Source organism: Stegodyphus dumicola, chromosome X2 (assembly GCF_044657685.1).
Source record: "Stegodyphus dumicola isolate Sdum_Otavi_A_Nest chromosome X2, ASM4465768v1".
NCBI lineage: Eukaryota > Metazoa > Arthropoda > Arachnida > Araneae > Eresidae > Stegodyphus > Stegodyphus dumicola.
The window spans coordinates 20,360,806-20,377,914 of NC_140781.1; the positions used below are offsets into that span (position 1 = coordinate 20,360,806).

General features: G+C 33.1%; 2 protein-coding genes across 2 annotated transcripts; both read left to right on the top strand.

Annotated features, from left to right (window-relative positions):
• The first annotated feature begins 3,022 nt into the window (after positions 1-3,022).
• LOC118200768 (ubiquitin carboxyl-terminal hydrolase 12/46 homolog) lies at positions 3,023-15,033 on the top strand. Its single transcript, XM_085810101.1, has 3 exons — positions 3,023-3,138; positions 8,299-8,379; positions 14,824-15,033. The coding sequence occupies exons 1-3, from the start codon at positions 3,136-3,138 to the stop codon at positions 15,025-15,027; spliced, it is 288 nt and encodes a 95-aa protein (XP_085666227.1). The 5' UTR covers positions 3,023-3,135; the 3' UTR covers positions 15,028-15,033.
• A 460-nt stretch (positions 15,034-15,493) lies between these two features.
• LOC146992696 (ubiquitin carboxyl-terminal hydrolase 46-like) lies at positions 15,494-16,049 on the top strand. Its single transcript, XM_085809704.1, has 2 exons — positions 15,494-15,574; positions 15,856-16,049. Exons 1-2 carry the CDS (start codon positions 15,511-15,513, stop codon positions 16,008-16,010), a joined length of 219 nt encoding a protein of 72 aa, XP_085665830.1. The 5' UTR covers positions 15,494-15,510; the 3' UTR covers positions 16,011-16,049.
• Positions 16,050-17,109: the final 1,060 nt, after the last annotated feature.

Sequence of the window (17,109 nt, forward strand, 5' to 3'; positions counted from 1 at the left end):
TTTCCCTTATTTCATTAAGTCTGCCAGTCATAATTTTGATAACATCAAAAATTGAAAATTCTTAAAAGATTAACTTTATTTCACAGTAAACTTTAAGCATATCCGCGAAAGTAGCAGACATACTATTTGAACATTTAGCGTTTTTCTTCACTGAGGCTTTTGGCCTCTCAGAAGTTTTAGCAGAGAATAATTCATTATTGGTAATATTTCTGCTTTTTTCTAGTCCAGATTTAGAGCTATAATGAGGAGAAGCAATTTTCTCGAAGATAGTTACTCATGCTTGTTTATTTACTCAGGGCTTTTCGCCAGGTGATCCAGAGCTGTTTTTTTGGTAGAGTCAATAATTTTCTCAGAATGTTTTTTACATATGTTCATTGGATTTTGGGGGCATTTGGGAAAATTGGCGGTATTCCAAAAGACCTCTCGCTAATTTATAATACTTCCTACAAGGTAAGATTTCGAAATGTGGGTGGGGGATTTTCTTTCCTTAAATTTCTTAACTTTCGCTCTCCAGACGGTATAGTTGTCAGGGAAGCCTGACTGCGGTACCGACGGGACCGGGGAGCGAATCCCGCAGAAGGCATGGATGTAAAATTGGCTGTCCCTTCATAGGAGGTAGCGTTGGCCGCCTATTAGGTGCCTCCAAAATAAAATGGCCACCACTTCTGGCCTTAGTGATAGGCAATGCCGTTATAGGCCAGTACTCGCCGTTGGAATAAAAATCTTAACTTTCATTGGAATGATTTGTTTCCCAGAGTATGCATTCAAATGTCACTTATTCTTGGTCAGTTTCATAAACAGCAGCAACAGAGATTATCTTATTTAGGATTCGAAAAAGCCTTCTAAGTTATAATTTATCTTAAATAGTGTGAAGAATCTGCACTCAGGCTCCGGTGGGTTCTGGCGCAATTTAAAATGTACATGCAGTCATCCTTCTCCTCAAGATGATATCCTTATAACTATAGCTCTAATGTAAATAATCCAATTTATTCCGAAAACAATGAAAAATCTTACGCGCCCGACATACGGTTAATGGTGAAAATGATATTTTGAGAACATCTCAGGCAAGTTTTAAATATTTAAAAAATTAAAACACTGAAATATATAGATTTAAATTATCTATATTATTGCTCTGAATACAGAATAAGCTGTGCAATACTATCTGTATGCAAAACAAGCTATACATGGTGTACCGTAAATGTTGCGACAAACTTCTAGGGCCGTTGGCCATATCTTAAGACTTAAGAATTGCATAGGAACCTATATTAGGGTCTTTGTTCCTTCTAATCTTCTTCGGGAACATGCAAGGACCTGACTCGGAACAGAGAGCTTACTAAAGCTATGTTCAAAACTGTGGGAAGTAAACAGGATACACAAGAAGGGTATACAAAACCCTTTATTTTTCTCTATTTACAATGACTTCCGTACTTCGGAATACACCGACCCGCTACTTGGGGTCAAAACGTAAAAGTATAAAAATAAAACTAAACTCTAATTTAACTTTAGAATAATAAACGTGGAAGATTGGCCTTATATTAACAGGAAGCGTATGTAGTACAGAGAACTGTGAACACTACAATACGTTTAAAATTTATCAAGAGGATTAAAACCTCTGGCCTGGAAGGCAACAAGCAACTGCGTAACTTCTAAGGTAAGCGGCCTGCTTCGACTCACTGCTTCCTCTCTCTCGCTTGGCAAAAAGCCACAACTTAAATACTTGGCGTTCGCCAGACAAACTTTGCATAAAAACCTTAACGCTTATAATTCTGGCCGGAAGTAGAAAATAAGAAGTGATAGTAAAGATTTAAAATAAAATAAACGTTAGTAAAACTTAAGATCCTTACACCTATACCCGGAAATGTCAGGGTTAAGTGGTAGGTAGCAGAGGTAGAAGATGGGAAAAGAAACAAGACTGATTAATTTGAAACATTTATTAGACAGTAATACAAATTGTGTACGACAGATTGAATGTTACAACAGATGCTCGAAGTTTGCACCATCGGATGCCAGACATACGTGACACCAACGGACCATTTGAATGCCGCGAATTATTTGATCTTTCGAGCAGGTTCTTCCCGATTTCCTTGACTGTATTCCACCAAATATGAGGCGTAACATGTGATTCCAACATGATGGGGCCCCCTGCTCATTTTGGATGGATATTCGTAGCCATTTGAACAGATCATTCCCACATCGGCGGATTGGGCGTGGTGGACCAGTTCCTTGGCCCCCACGCTCACCGGATTTATCGAGCCTTGATTTCTTTTTGTGGGAAGTCATCAAAAGTGTCATGTATCACGATCCTGTTGCGTTTGAAATGGATCTCGTTGCAAGACTCGTCTGGGCAGCTGCTACAATCAAAGAAACTCCCAGTGTGTTTGAACATGTCTGGCAATAAATGATCCATCGGTGTCAGGCATGTTGGGCTTCTGATGGTGCAAATTTTGAGCATCTGTTATAACATTTAAGCTGCCGTACACTACTTGTATTCGAGTCCAATAAATGTTTCAAATTAAGCACTCTTGTTTCTTTTCCCATCCTCTACGTCTGCTACCACTTAACCCTGACATTTCCAGGCATGGGTTCCAACGCAATCCTTAATTCTTATGATGTGCCCTACCTTCTCCAATAGTTTTTCTCAACATTTACGGCACACCCTGTATAATACTCATAAATTACATAATTTTTTTGTCCCACCTGATAAGTAATTAATAAACGTAGAATGAACACATTTTTCTTAATCTCAAAGATTATTTTCATTGGTAATTTTAGCATTTTAATTTAATTTTTATTCGACATGATATGTAACTTTTTGAGTTTTAGAACTTTATTTAATTTTGTGTACTTTTACACTAGCGCCAAGGGGATTATCCTCCGTATACAATGATTTCAGATGCCAAAGTACGTTTTACTGCCACTAGATTGGTTGGCTTCATCCATTCCGTAACGATTAATTTAATACAAGTAGAGGGCTGTTTATTGCCTTGGATTCTGCTGTGCATGGACAGTTCTATTTTCTGTTTTACTGCTGTGAATGGAGCTCAGTGGAAGGAATTGCACATTGTCAAGTGTTTTATTCGTGTATATCATTTCTTCGAATGTAGTTCCCACATAAAATGAGTATTATGTCATAAAATGGTAAATATCTCTTTGATATCTTTTTCTTCTGTGAACAAAAACTGTTTATTACGCAATTTGTATCGTTTTTTCAGTTGTGGATTTGTTTACAAAATTTGCCGCTACTTACGACAAAATAAGTTTTTAATCCAGTTTTATAACAATTGAAACACTGATTTTTCTTTACATTTTTCTGTAATTTTCTGATGTTAAACCTTCTCATGATGTTTTTCTAAATTTTTCTGTAGTGAAAACGAGCAGCCGATAAGTAAACCAACTTGTGTTTTTGTATTGTATCCGTACTATGTTTTGTAGTAACCAATAACTCTGAATTTTGGATCGTATTTTTAGCCATTTAGAAATATTTTTCAGTATTTCTTTACCATAACTGTATGCATTTGATTTTGCTATAGTAATAACTTACAGTGTAATTTTTTCTGTCTTACTGTAAATTTGTGTAGTTGAATGAAGATATGAAACATGAAAACTTATGAAATAACCAAAAGCATCAGCTTGTTAAATTATGCTCGTATTTTATATAAACTTAAGTAGCCATTACATTTAAATTAAAACTTCTGTAGAAATTTTTTAAAAAATATAATTCAAAAGAAAAATGTTGTCCATGTTTTCAGTGTAACATGTACTATTAAATGTAATACTTTGTGTTATCTGGATGTGAAGACAAAATTACAGCTTCATTATTATTATTATTCGAATGCAATATATTAAATTTTGTTATTGGTTGCATTTTAGTATTTCACTAATGAACTAAAATTATTTTCTATGTCTTTCATGTCAGCATTATATGTTGCGACCTAGGAATAATTTATGTCGAATTGTGTAGTTATATAGCTACAGTAAAAAGAAAGGTAAAATTATATTTTAGGGTACCCTTTGGCGAAACTTGGCGATTTTTGGCTGTACATGGATACAAAGTTTGTGCAATTCTTTGACTTGTTATTTTGGCTTGTGTAATGGCGATTTTTGCGCCAAAAATGGCGATACAAAGCCAAAATAACAAGACGAAGAATTGCACAAACTCAGTATCCATATACACATCGACCTATTTTCACTTTAAAAAAAAATCCCAGAATTGCACAGAAATGGCATTGCACACACCCTTGACTTTATCTGTGTAAACATTAAACGTGCATGCGTAGCATTAAACGCGCATGTGCAAAAGCACACACACACACAAAAAGTTTGTGGCTTTGAGGTCCGGATTATAGATAATTCTGGATAATGGACGTCCGGATTACAGACTTTGTACTGTAGTTGTATTCAGACTGCATGTAGTTTTGCTAGATCTAGAGAAATTTTAGGTTCAACTCTTTTTTTTAACATTATTTATTTATTATTTTTTTCTGAAAGTAACTGTGTATTGATATGAAAGTAGCCCTGTCAAGCAGAAATTGTAACTACATTAATAGGAGTGAATGTTTCTTCAAGGATTTATCAATAATTCATTCGTATGATATTAGTATATGAAGTGAGAAATTTCAACAGATCATTTTCATTCTACTGCTAAAAATGTTGCATGTCATTATTTAAAAAAAGGTTTTATTTGTAAGGTTGATTATGGGATGAAATTTAAATACTTTATAACAGTTAAATTAATAGTATTACATCCTTTTTTAAAATACTTGCATATTATCCCATCAACCATGAAAGTTGGTGGAAATCTGCCAAATTTGTATCAATCATTCGTGTGGAATTCTGAGCTACACTTCCGTCTGCAGCTCTTTAAAACATTTATCAGCCTCTCTGCACTAACAAAATGGTGGAAATATTCAACCACTTTTGGTTTTGTGCTTTGTAAAAAACTCTATTTTGTTTCATCTATTTCGTTAGGTCTGATTTTACTGGAAGCTCTGTTTAGAAAGCTCTAACTACAAACTTTCTGCATGTGGTTGTTCCAGTGTATTGCTGTTTGGTTGACCACATCCACTCCTTCGACAACATATTATAACACATGTCAACCTGTGCATTCTAAAGCAAGACATTTGGATCACTGAAAGCTTGAAGTAGTTAAGCAAGAGCTCCAATTCATGTTGGATGACAACATAATAAGACCCTTAAGTTCTCAATGGGAAAGTCCTCTTCATGTGGTGTTAAAAAAAGATAGTACTCTTTGCCCATGTGAAGATTATAGACAACTAAACGATAGAGCAATTCCTGATAGATATTGTAATATCTCGTTATTTAATAAATAACTATATTTATTGTTGAAGTGGCAGCGTCATGTTTGTATTATGTAACCGTTGCTCAGCAACGTGAGAAATTGTTTTAAAATTAGGTTCTGAAGTTTTCCAGCTAGTAGTAGTATGAAAGTTTTGCCACTAAAGAATTTCTTCAAATTATCTATCTCCGTGAACTAGACACAAAATTTATGTTCTACTAAAAAGATTGCCTGCTTTGTTAATTACTGCAAAATACATTACAATATCCTATTCATAAGACTGAGGACTTTCATCATATTTTAAAAGGTACAAATATTTATTCCAAAATAGATTTATTTAAATTTCTACTATCAAGTGACCACTGCCGAAGAAGATAGATGTGAAACTGTATTAATTAGTCTTTTTGGATTATACGAATTTAATGTAATGAACTTCGGTTTAAGGTATGTACCAGCAATGTTTCAAAAATTATAAATACAGTTCTTTCTGGTCTAAATTTCGTTTTCCCCTACTTGGATGACATTCTGATAGCATCTGCTAGTGAGGAACAACACAGAATCCATTTGAAGCTGGTGTTTGAAAGATGAAATGTCTATGGACTCCGCATTAGAATCTTCGAGTTATTTAATTACTCCTCAAAGATCACGTCCTTCACAAAGTCCAAACTTTGTTAATTACAAACTTCCATCAACTGTTCACCAAACATTCTTATGGCCTTATTAATTTTTATTGGCGATATTTAAAAAGTGCATCAAAAAACCAATCTGTCCTACATGACTACCTTAAAGGATCATGGAAAAAAGATAAACAGAAAATTCATTGGACAGATGAAGCTAAGGAACAATTTCAGCGATGTTAAGATTATTTACTCATTACAACACTTTTATCATTTCCGAATCATGAACTGGGCCCACCAGCGGCGGGGCACCCACCAGCGGCGGGTTTATAGTCTGTGAATATTTTAAATGTTCTTCCTTCCAGTAAGAATTTGAAGTGTTTAATGAAGAGATAAATTCCTAGTAACTCTCTATCATAAGTACTGTAATGCTTTTGTGCTTCGTTAAGTTTTTTGGAATAAAATATAAGTAAGGCGGGGCAGTAAAGTCGCTGAACACTGGTAGTTCGGTCCGAGGTTCGAATCCCGCTATGGGCTGGCTGCATGGGTGTTTTCGTGGTTCTCCCCGTGTGTAACGTGTATACAAGCCAATTTCTATTAGAAAGTCCTCCACAAAGGCATCCCTCCCCTTAAGCAGATAGCCCTAATGTGCTTTGCCATAATTAAATAAACCAAACCAAAACAAACCGAATCTTGAACTACCTTTGTCACTATATGTAGATGTTTCAGACTCTGTGATTGGAGTGGTACTTTAACAATTTGAAGGTAAAGGATGGAAACCTATTATATTTTATTCCAAAAAACTTAACGAAGCACAAAAGCATTACAGTACTTATGATAGAGAGTTACTAGGAATTTATCTCTTCATTAAACACTTCAAATTCTTACTGGAAGGAAGAACATTTAAAATATTCACAGACTATAAACCCGCCGCTGGTGGGTGCCCCGCCGCTGGTGGGCCCAGTTCATGATTCGGAAATGATAAAAGTGTTGTAATGAGTAAATAATCTTAACATCGCTGAAATTGTTCCTTAGCTTCATCTGTCCAATGAATTTTCTGTTTATCTTTTTTCCATGATCCTTTAAGGTAGTCATGTAGGACAGATTGGTTTTTTGATGCACTTTTTAAATATCGCCAATAAAAATTAATAAGGCCATAAGAATGTTTGGTGAACAGTTGATGGAAGTTTGTAATTAACAAAGTTTGGACTTTGTGAAGGACGTGATCTTTGAGGAGTAATTAAATAACTCGAAGATTCTAATGCGGAGTCCATAGACATTTCATCTTTCAAACACCAGCTTCAAATGGATTCTGTGTTGTTCCTCACTAGCAGATGCTATCAGAATGTCATCCAAGTAGGGGAAAACGAAATTTAGACCAGAAAGAACTGTATTTATAATTTTTGAAACATTGCTGGTACATACCTTAAACCGAAGTTCATTACATTAAATTCGTATAATCCAAAAAGACTAATTAATACAGTTTCACATCTATCTTCTTCGGCAGTGGTCACTTGATAGTAGAAATTTAAATAAATCTATTATTCTGGATATTGGACATCTGAATCTTGGACTTTGTACCATATTAAATGAAAGCAGAGATGTTACGAGTGTGGTGTGACATTATGCTTATCTATAATTGATGCTAAATTGCGCTGCTTGGTCACAGTTTCACAATTGATGGGATAATGCATAAGTACGTTTTTTTAATTAAATGTTTACTCAGTATAAAGTCTGAAATCTGGATGTCCAATATCCGGAATGATCTAATAACTAGACCTCCGGATGCCAATCTAATAAGTAAATAAATATATAAAAAGTTCCCTTCCCTGCTTACAGAGTGTAGAAATGGAGAATATACTACTCAGCAAAAGAAGCGAGGTGTGCCATAAACACCATTTTTCTCCGACCAACCGAGATTCCCTGCATGCATTTTTCCTGTTAGCATTTTTCTGTTTGACCTAAACAATAAGTGAAGCCCTAATGTTGTCAAGTCTACATGTCATTCTACTAGATTTAAACTTATGATCTAAAATCCAGAATTTGGACATTATTTTACTGGACATTATAGTGCATTTAATGTTTTTGGATTAAAGTAAATAATGTTTTCATATTGTAATTTTTTAAGCCAGTTTAAATCAAGAGAAAAGCAGTTCCATTTATGCTCACATTTTATTTTTCTTGTACATTTATTTAGCTATATTAAGTTAAAATACTCTTTGAAAATGAGAATTGGATTAAATTAAAACTATTAATTTCATTATAATGTAGTGTGAACTGTTGCTATTATTTTTTTACCTAAATAAAAAAAAGGGAGGGATTTTTTATCATAGTTTTTGCCATAGTGAGCTGTATTGGTATTTAAAAAAAAATTTTTATTTCAAGGGAGCAAATGCCTCACAGCTGGAGAAAGAGATTGGACATGATCAATTTCCTTCTAATGAGCATTACTTTGGTTTGGTGAATGTAAGTATTTTAAAGAGATTTTTAAATTATGCATTAAAAGTGATAATATAATTTCAGCTGGTATTTGATGGATAATTTTAATTTTTAGCATATGTTTATGTCTACATATATGAGTGTGTGCATGTGTATATCTATAAACTTGGGATGTTTAAAATTGAACTTGTAGGCAATGCTGTTGGCCAGACACAAGTCTTGACATGTTCATGCAGCTATCCGATGCAGAATTGTGTAATTGTTGTTTCACTAATACAGCGTCATTTTTGTATTGATGTTAGCCAGAATCGCATTTTCGGTCTTTGAGTAACTGTGAAGGGTTAGCAGTTTTCTATCTGACCTAAACAATATGGGAAACCCCTATGCTGCTATATCTACATATCATCTTACTAGATTTAAACTGATGATCTAAAATTCGGAAATGTCCGAAATTGCCGAAGTCCCAAGGATTTTGAATCTTGGACTTTGTACTGTATTACATTATGCGCATTTGTTTACATTTTTCAGGATTATTAGACCAGAATTATTCCAGCATAGAGGAATCTTATAACATCATGTAATTAATTTAATCCCTGTGAAATGCCATATTAAACGGAATCGCGTTACTCAAATGTACAGATACATGTGATATACTAAATTTTATGATTTGTACTTGATGAAATCTAATAACTTTTCGAGTGAACTCTCTACCATTAGAATATTTAGACACCAGGGAAATAATGTATGTATTTTATTTCTTTATTAATTATTTTGTAAAACTTTTGTAATAGGAATGTGACAATTATTCTTAATTTTACTATCAATTACATTTTAGTTAAACCTTACCTAGCATTTTTGGCTTATGTGATAATATTCACTGAAACCAAAAAGTTATACAAATAAATAGTGGCATACAGCAGTTTTAAAAATAGGAATTTTATCTTAATCATAAGGCTATTGGAGTGTGCTCTGTATTGCTGCTTTGTCTTACTAAGAAATAGTTCCTACTCTGCTTTTGAAAGCTTAGCTCAGTTGAGGTGCCGTTGGTAGGGACTTTATGAGTATAAAGATAGTATAGCTAACCATAAGTATTTTGGGTACTTGTGTTTAATGCAACTACCTTTATAGAAGTCACCAAATTTTCAGAATGTGCCAAACTCTGGCAACCATGCACATAACCACTCTTCCAGCAACCATGCTGATAACAATCCATAATCTTTCAGTCAAGCAGTGCTGCCATTTTTTTTGTGCATCCTTTTTTTATTCCATTTTCCAATGGTTTTTATAAATGCATCATGATATTTTTGCATTAAACTTAGTTTTAAAATACGAGCTTGTGGAATTTGCCAGCAATGGAAGAAACTGCGATAAAATTTCTGCAGAAATACAGAATTTTGCTGAACATTTTCTAAAGGGAACAATAAGAAAGTGCCTGTTGCTGAGGTTTGCATAAAGCTGAGGCTGTGCAATTATCTGATATTTTTTTAAGTGAAAATAGATCACTTTTTATTTCAGAAGAAGAATAGCAGAGGAAAAAAAATACAGTAAGATTTGAAGAAGAATGCAAGTGTTTTATTTTCTTAATGTATCACGTAATCTTTATTTAATAATTAAAATTTTTATTTTAAATTGCTAAAGTATGTTTTCTTTTCATATGTTGATAATATTTGACTTACTGTAAACATTGATAGTTTGCAAATCTTTCTTAAAAAAAAAAAAAAAAAGGGGGAGGTTACACCTGATAAGTAACTTCTACCTTTTCATCTGTGAAATATTGCCAGATTGCACCAGGGTGGCTGCGTTAATATGCAAGTACTATATTTTGTTTTGAATTAACATCGTGTTTTGTAAATAATTGACATCTTAGCCACCATGGAAAAGTGTCTGATCTTGTAAGAATTTTTAATTTATTATTTGCTATGTTAAAATTTCAGTTGTAACCCACTAGGAGTGGCTAAATAAATTTTACTTTGATATAATTGGCATGTTTTGATAATTAGTATTTATGTGCAGTAACTTGCTAATCAATTAACTCTGCATGTCTGATAGGTTGAATATTTATTTATTTCACTTTAACAAAGTTGTAGGCATGTGGTGATATTCCATTCTCTAAATAAAGCTATTGAAAGAGAACAAGAATGTTAGAATTGCATAGCTGCAAACTCTTCCAGTTTTTCATCACATCTGGTCTTCCAGTAGCTACAGAATCTTCTGGGTTTTAATTTCTAGCCTTTATCAATAAAAAATGTTTTGCAGCAATAGATGAAATTTATTGAATTAAATGCAAAGCTGATTACCCATCCCTAGTGATTTTCAGCCTTATGAAATATTATGTGGCCTGAATTTTCTTAATCTGCAGATATTTATAGAACTTTTTATGAAGATTAAATAAACATTTAATCATGTAATTCTTGTGTTTAATTAGGTTTTACATTACTAAATTGTACATTACAAGTTTTTCTGTACAGTAGCATGTACCTTAACCCCCTTAGTGGCATCACAGCCTTTATCCAGGCATGGGATTTTCCCCCCTCTTGATATATATTAGATTATAATTTAAAATATTTTGCTTTCTTACTTTCTTTAATAATGTGAATATCATCATAATGAATAGAAGTTTATGAAACCAAAAACTAGAATAAGTAATTATAAAAGTTATCTAACAGCAGCCACTTAAATACAGGCCTTCATGAACAGATCCAAAAGGCTGTGCCAGTCAGAGGCACACATTTAATTTTATTTCATTGTATTTAAAACTACTTTGATAAATAAAAGCTCTCCTTCCCTACTTAGGATTTTGTTATTATAAAAGTGTAAGATGATTACAAGATAAAAGTAACCGAAGAGCATAAAATTTAGGCTTCATCAAAATTAAAGACATTGGTAATTAAAATTAAAGATAATAACAGAAATAAAACATAACTGATACTTAATAAAACATTATTAATAAAAATTGGTACAAAAGCATTAATTAGCATAAGCTACAATGTAGGGCAGTTGATTATTTGCAAAATATTGAAATTCAAACCAAATGTATAGAAATTGGAAAATGATAGAAAAATCACCTCACGTGGAAAACGTTTTCTTTAATCTGGTGTATGGACACCTCGGACAGATGTGCATACCTCACATTTTGATTTCATAAACTTTACCAAAGTGTTCATCAAGTCTTGTGGAATTGCTTGCCACTCTTCTGAAAGTGCATTTAACAGCTTCTGGAGGGTTTGGGAAGGAATTTGATGCACTGAAATTCAGTGCCATAAAGCATCTCACACATGCTGAATTGGGTTCAAGTTGGGTAAGTAAGGTGCCCAAACCATTTGAGTGATATCTTCTGTTTGCAAGTATTCTGACACCACATATGCTTGATGAGGCCGAGCATTGTCACCCATTAGCAAAAACTCTGGGCCAACAGCATCCCTAAACAGTCTAACTTGTGGCTACAATATCTTGTCCACATATCTTCGAATGGTTACAGAACCTCCGTGAAAGATATTGCAGCTCAGTGCAACCATTTGTTGTGATTCCTTCCCAAACCATTAAACCGTGGTTGTGGAAACGGATAGTTCATGGTCAAGGGAAGGCAAGTTGCATGTTCCTTCCTCTCTCCAGATGAAAACACATCTAGAATAACTGTTCAGACTGTATTTGTACTCGTTAGTAGACAATAATGGAATCAGACAATCATGGCTACATTGAACATGATGACGTCACAAGTTTAAACAGGCTGCTTTGGAAGCTGGAATGAATGAGACACAAACCATTGATTTTTCTCACATACAGCCCAACCTCATTAAGCCTTCGTGCAGCAGTAGAACAAGTAATTCAAGTTCCTGTGGTGGCCTGAAGGTGTAACACCATATCTCTTATAGTTGCTTCGCAGTTTCTTCGAGCCGACAATGGCAGAAAACGGTCTTCCAATGCAGTTTTTGCTCATGGTCGCCCTTTACCAGGCTGTCTTATTAACTGATCCAGTCTTAAAAAGTGGCTCCAAACTCTTGATATGGCACTTTGAGGGATATTGAAATCCATTTGTGTTTGACCTCCCTCGATTCTACCAATTATTTGCCACCTTTGACCTTCACTTGAATGATGCCTTTGAGCCATAATTACTGAATACTGATACTTAGAAACCACATTCAATTTTATAAACACTGCAGACTGGATTGGTTAATGACTCAATATGTGTCCATTGCGCACCACATTATCAATAATCAAATTTGTATATTTCCGGTGCTAACATATGTACGGAAGTGCAATTTTGTGTTCAGTTGTACTTAATTAACATAAATAATTATGGCATTGAACTTTGGTTGCAGCATTAACTTAGGGACCATATTTTTTCTCATTATCCTTTAATTTTGATGACCAATAAATTTTACATCTGAATTATCTTGTGAATAGTTCAGTAATCTAAATCATGCATTTTACAGTGAATTTAATTTGGGAGATTTTTGAAATGGTGTTGTGCAGCCTGAAAACTTATGGTTTTTTACATGCGAGATTCACACCTCTAGTTTTTTTTTTTTTTTTTTTTTTTTCAATTTGAGGTTTGGCAGCTATTATTACAACATGGAACTATATCAATATACTATAAAGCTTCATCTGCTTAAATGCAATTTTAAAGTAATTCAAAATTAACAACCTTGAAAGTTCATAATATTTATCTGATGTTAAATGTTTACTGCTGAAGTGAAAAAAATACATTATTATGTGAAATAAAACTATTTATTCCAGACATGATTGCATACATCATGGCAAATTGAAAGCATTAAAAAATTTGACACTAAAATAGATGTTCAAATCACTTCTACAGTACATTAGGGAAAAAGGACCTCAGTTATGTGAAGCCCTTAATACTGTTAGAAATGCCCCAATCCCTTGAGACAATCCAAGGAAGCATATCCCCCCCGGTCAACCCAGAGGGACAATGTTGCACACAGTAAAAGTTTATAGTACACTAGTCAGTGGCGGTTGGCAGGTAGTAACTTACAAGGAGAACAAAGTCAGGTCAAAGACTGCCTCCCAGTGAAGCCAAGAGAAGCCAAACTCCCAAGAACAACTTTCAGTATCAAACTATGTAATGTCCCCAAAACCAAGGGGCAGACAAGACGGTACCAGTACGATTCCTGCCGAACCTACCACCGCATAAGTGATGATTCTAGTCACTATGAAGACTGATAATGTACCCCAGGGCCCAAGTCTCTCTATGTACCCCCTGTCAGCCCCTGTGGAGGGAAATCACTTTTACAAAATAAAGAAAAAAATAAATTTTACATTGAAACATAATGTCAACCAAGACTGTTATGAAGGTAAACTAAAATCATTTGTTTTTGAATAGGATTCTGCAGCATCTATGAAGTGAAATAAAATATAAATATTAATACTTTATAATTTACTGAAAGTGTGAAAGATAAATATTTCTTTCAGAACAATTGTCTAATAATTCTGCTTTGTCTTTCATGTATCATTTTATAATTTTTATTATGTGTTGTATTTGATTATATAGAGTAACTAAATATTTCTTTACAGGTATTTTTTGTTTATTTTAATTTTTGCATAATTTGTTAAGGATATCTTGTAAACCAAACCTAATGTTGCTAGAAGGTTATAAATGTTTTGGATTAACTTGTTTTACTGCTGTATATATTTAAAATGTTTTTATTGAATGATCCAACAACTTATGTCTGGTGATAAGTTCCATCTCCATTTTTTGTAATTATTAAATTTCATAGTAAATAATCTTTTATTTCTTAATGGCCTTAAAATAATCGTACTTTCAGGTTATTTGCACTCTTGGCTTCAACTTGCAATGGTATTGCCATGTTTTTTTTGTATTTTTGCATATACGTGCAACAATAGCTATCCAACACATATATGTATCACACATGTTTGAGTACATGCACATTCGGATGTTTTCTATTAACTATTATTTTGCTGAACAATATCCACCAGCTATAAGAATGTGATAATGACCTTACAGACTTTTATCACTTCAAAAATTTCTTGTTTCTTTTAAAATACTTTATTATTATTTTATGAAAAGAGCAGTGCCAGTGAGTCCTAAAATTAGCCAAATAGATGTTTTCCATCAATTAATAAAATCACCAGTTGCATTTTCATGGAATTAATCAGAAAGTATCAAGATAATTTTTATCATTCTTAAAATTATTAAAGTATTTAGCTACACAAAGTAATAAATACTTTGCAAAGATAACACATCTCACTTGAATGTAAAAGAAAATGTTACAAGGTGGTTTAAATTTTACATGCAGAATGTATTTTAAGAATCACTGTGACTAATTAAATTTCAGAAAAAATTTTATAAAGTAAAATTATAAAATTTAATTGCTATATGAAAATTGGTGAAAAATTAAAAATATGTCTTATGAATAATTGTTATCTATGGGCATTTGGTTAAAATAAAAAATAAATCAAATTTGATTTCTTATAATATGTACTTTATTTCAGTTTGGAAATACCTGTTATTGCAATTCAGTATTGCAAGCCCTGTACTTCTGTAAACCATTTAGAGAAAAAGTTCTTGATTACAAAGCAAAGAATAAGAGGACAAAAGAAACTTTATTAACATGCTTGGCAGATCTCTTTTATAATATTGCCACACAAAAAAGAAAACGGGGACAATTGCTCCAAAAAAATTTATTGCTAGGCTAAGGAAAGAAAATGGTATGTAATATTCTCGTACTTTTAGATATTGAATAATTTGCTGCTTGATCTGAATTTTGATTGATGCATTTTATTTGCTTTCATATGCTGGATGCATTCTTGGAATGAAAATTCATGTGTGAATATAAATAAAATATATTTTCAGATATTTATTTTCTTGGTATTGAGCCTTTTAACATTTTCTATTTAAAATTACTTATGATTGTGTGTTTCAAATGCATGATAATCTGTATGATACCATTTCCTCCTACTTTGGATAAAGAGTATCATAAATATAAATCTGTTTATGTAAACCTTTCTGTTAAAAGTGAAAAAATAATTCAGAATTTTTCTTAAAAAGTGTGAAAAGATTTTCTTACATTCTATTTTCTTTCTGCCCCTTCCATGTTACTTTGTGGAATTTGTCTGTCAACTTTTATAGCTTAAAGTTTTTTTATCTCATTGTTTTAAATAGAGGTATTTGATAACTATATGCAGCAAGATGCTCACGAATTCCTGAACTATTTGCTGAATACTATAGCTGATATATTACAAGGTATGTGTTATGTGTTTATTTATTATTCATAACATAAAACCGTCAGCTGTTGGATGAACTTAACCTATTCTTTGGTAAATAACAAAATTTTTAGTTATACACACTTAAAAAGAAATTTTTTAAAAAAAATTTTGTAAGTAAAATTATTAAACACGAGAAAATCATTTACAGTAAAGGATACTTTAAATGTACAATTTTGACTTCAATTACCAAAGCTGCAGTTACTGAAAGTCAAATTTTTAGTAAAAGTATTATGGCATGACCCATGTTTTTTATTGCAGCAGAAAAGCAGCAAGGGAAAGTAAAGACAGCTAATCAGAATGGTGATCAACATCAAACATCCAAAGCCGAACCAACATGGGTACATGATATTTTTCAGGGAACTCTTACAAATGAAACTAGATGCCTCAACAGCGAAACAGTGAGTGTTCATTAATTTTTCTCATTTTAAATTTCATATGGATTTTTTTTTCTTTTCAAATACCTATGCTTACTTCTGTTTTCAGCATTCACTATACTGTCTTTTTACATTAAGCAGAGCCCACCAATAGCTGAGTAAGTAACATAGTTGAGCACAGGCTGCGCAGTCTGGGTTCAAATTCTGACAAACAGGCTTCCTGCATGGGATGTTTTGTGGTTTACCGCATGTGTAATATGAGGTAATTTTCCTTAGAAATTCTCCTATGCAGGTATCTCTCACTTTAGGTAGATAGCCTTAGTGCATTTTGCCATGATCTAATACATCCTATCAGGTTCAATGTTTCTTCTAACCTTCTTCGGAAACATACAATGACCTGACTAGAACAGAGAGCTTACTAAAGCTATGTTCACTAATTGTAGTAAGTAGACAGGATACAGACGAAGGGTATACAAAACCCTTTATTTTTTTCTTTATATACAATGACTTCCGTACTTCGGAATACAATGACCCTCCACTCGGGGTCTAACTTAAAAGATATCAAAATAAAACTAAACTCTAATTTAACTTTAGAATAAGATTGGCCTTATAATAACAGGAAGCGTATGTAGCACAGAGACTGTGAACACTACAATACGTTTAATTTATCAAGAGGATTAAAACCTCTGGCCTGGAAGGCAAAGTAGCAACTGCGTAACTTCTAAGGTAAGCGGCCTGCTTCGAACTCACGGCTTCCTCTCTTCTGCTTGGCAAAAAGGCCACACTTAAATACTTGGCGTTCGCCAGACAACTTTGCATAAACTCCTTCACGCTTATAATTCTGGCCGGAAGTAGAAAATAAGAAGTGATAGTAAAGATTTAAAATAAAATAAACGTTAGTAAAACTTAAGATCCTTACAATCCATTCCCCAAGAAATTGTACTCTGAATTCTTAAATGCTGATAATTTAAGCAGTAAGTCATGATGAATAGTGAAAGAAATAAATTAGATTAAAAAAGTACCAAGCTTTTATTTAAAATGAATATGTAATTAATGAACTCAAAACAGAAAATAATATATGATGCAGTTTTGTTAAAAGATTAACCATTTCTCTTAAAAATTCGTCTACAGTTTAATA

Bases quoted from the DNA above. Each gene is read 5' to 3' on its own strand.
- LOC146992696 (XM_085809704.1), top strand. From the start codon at position 15,511: ATGCAGCAAGATGCTCACGAATTCCTGAACTATTTGCTGAATACTATA. The intron at 15,575-15,855 runs GTATGTGTTATG...TTTTTATTGCAG, and splicing joins TATAGCTGATATATTACAAG to CAGAAAAGCAGCAAGGGAAA.
- LOC118200768 (XM_085810101.1), top strand. The intron at 8,380-14,823 runs GTAAGTATTTTA...ACTTTATTTCAG, and splicing joins ATTACTTTGGTTTGGTGAAT to TTTGGAAATACCTGTTATTG.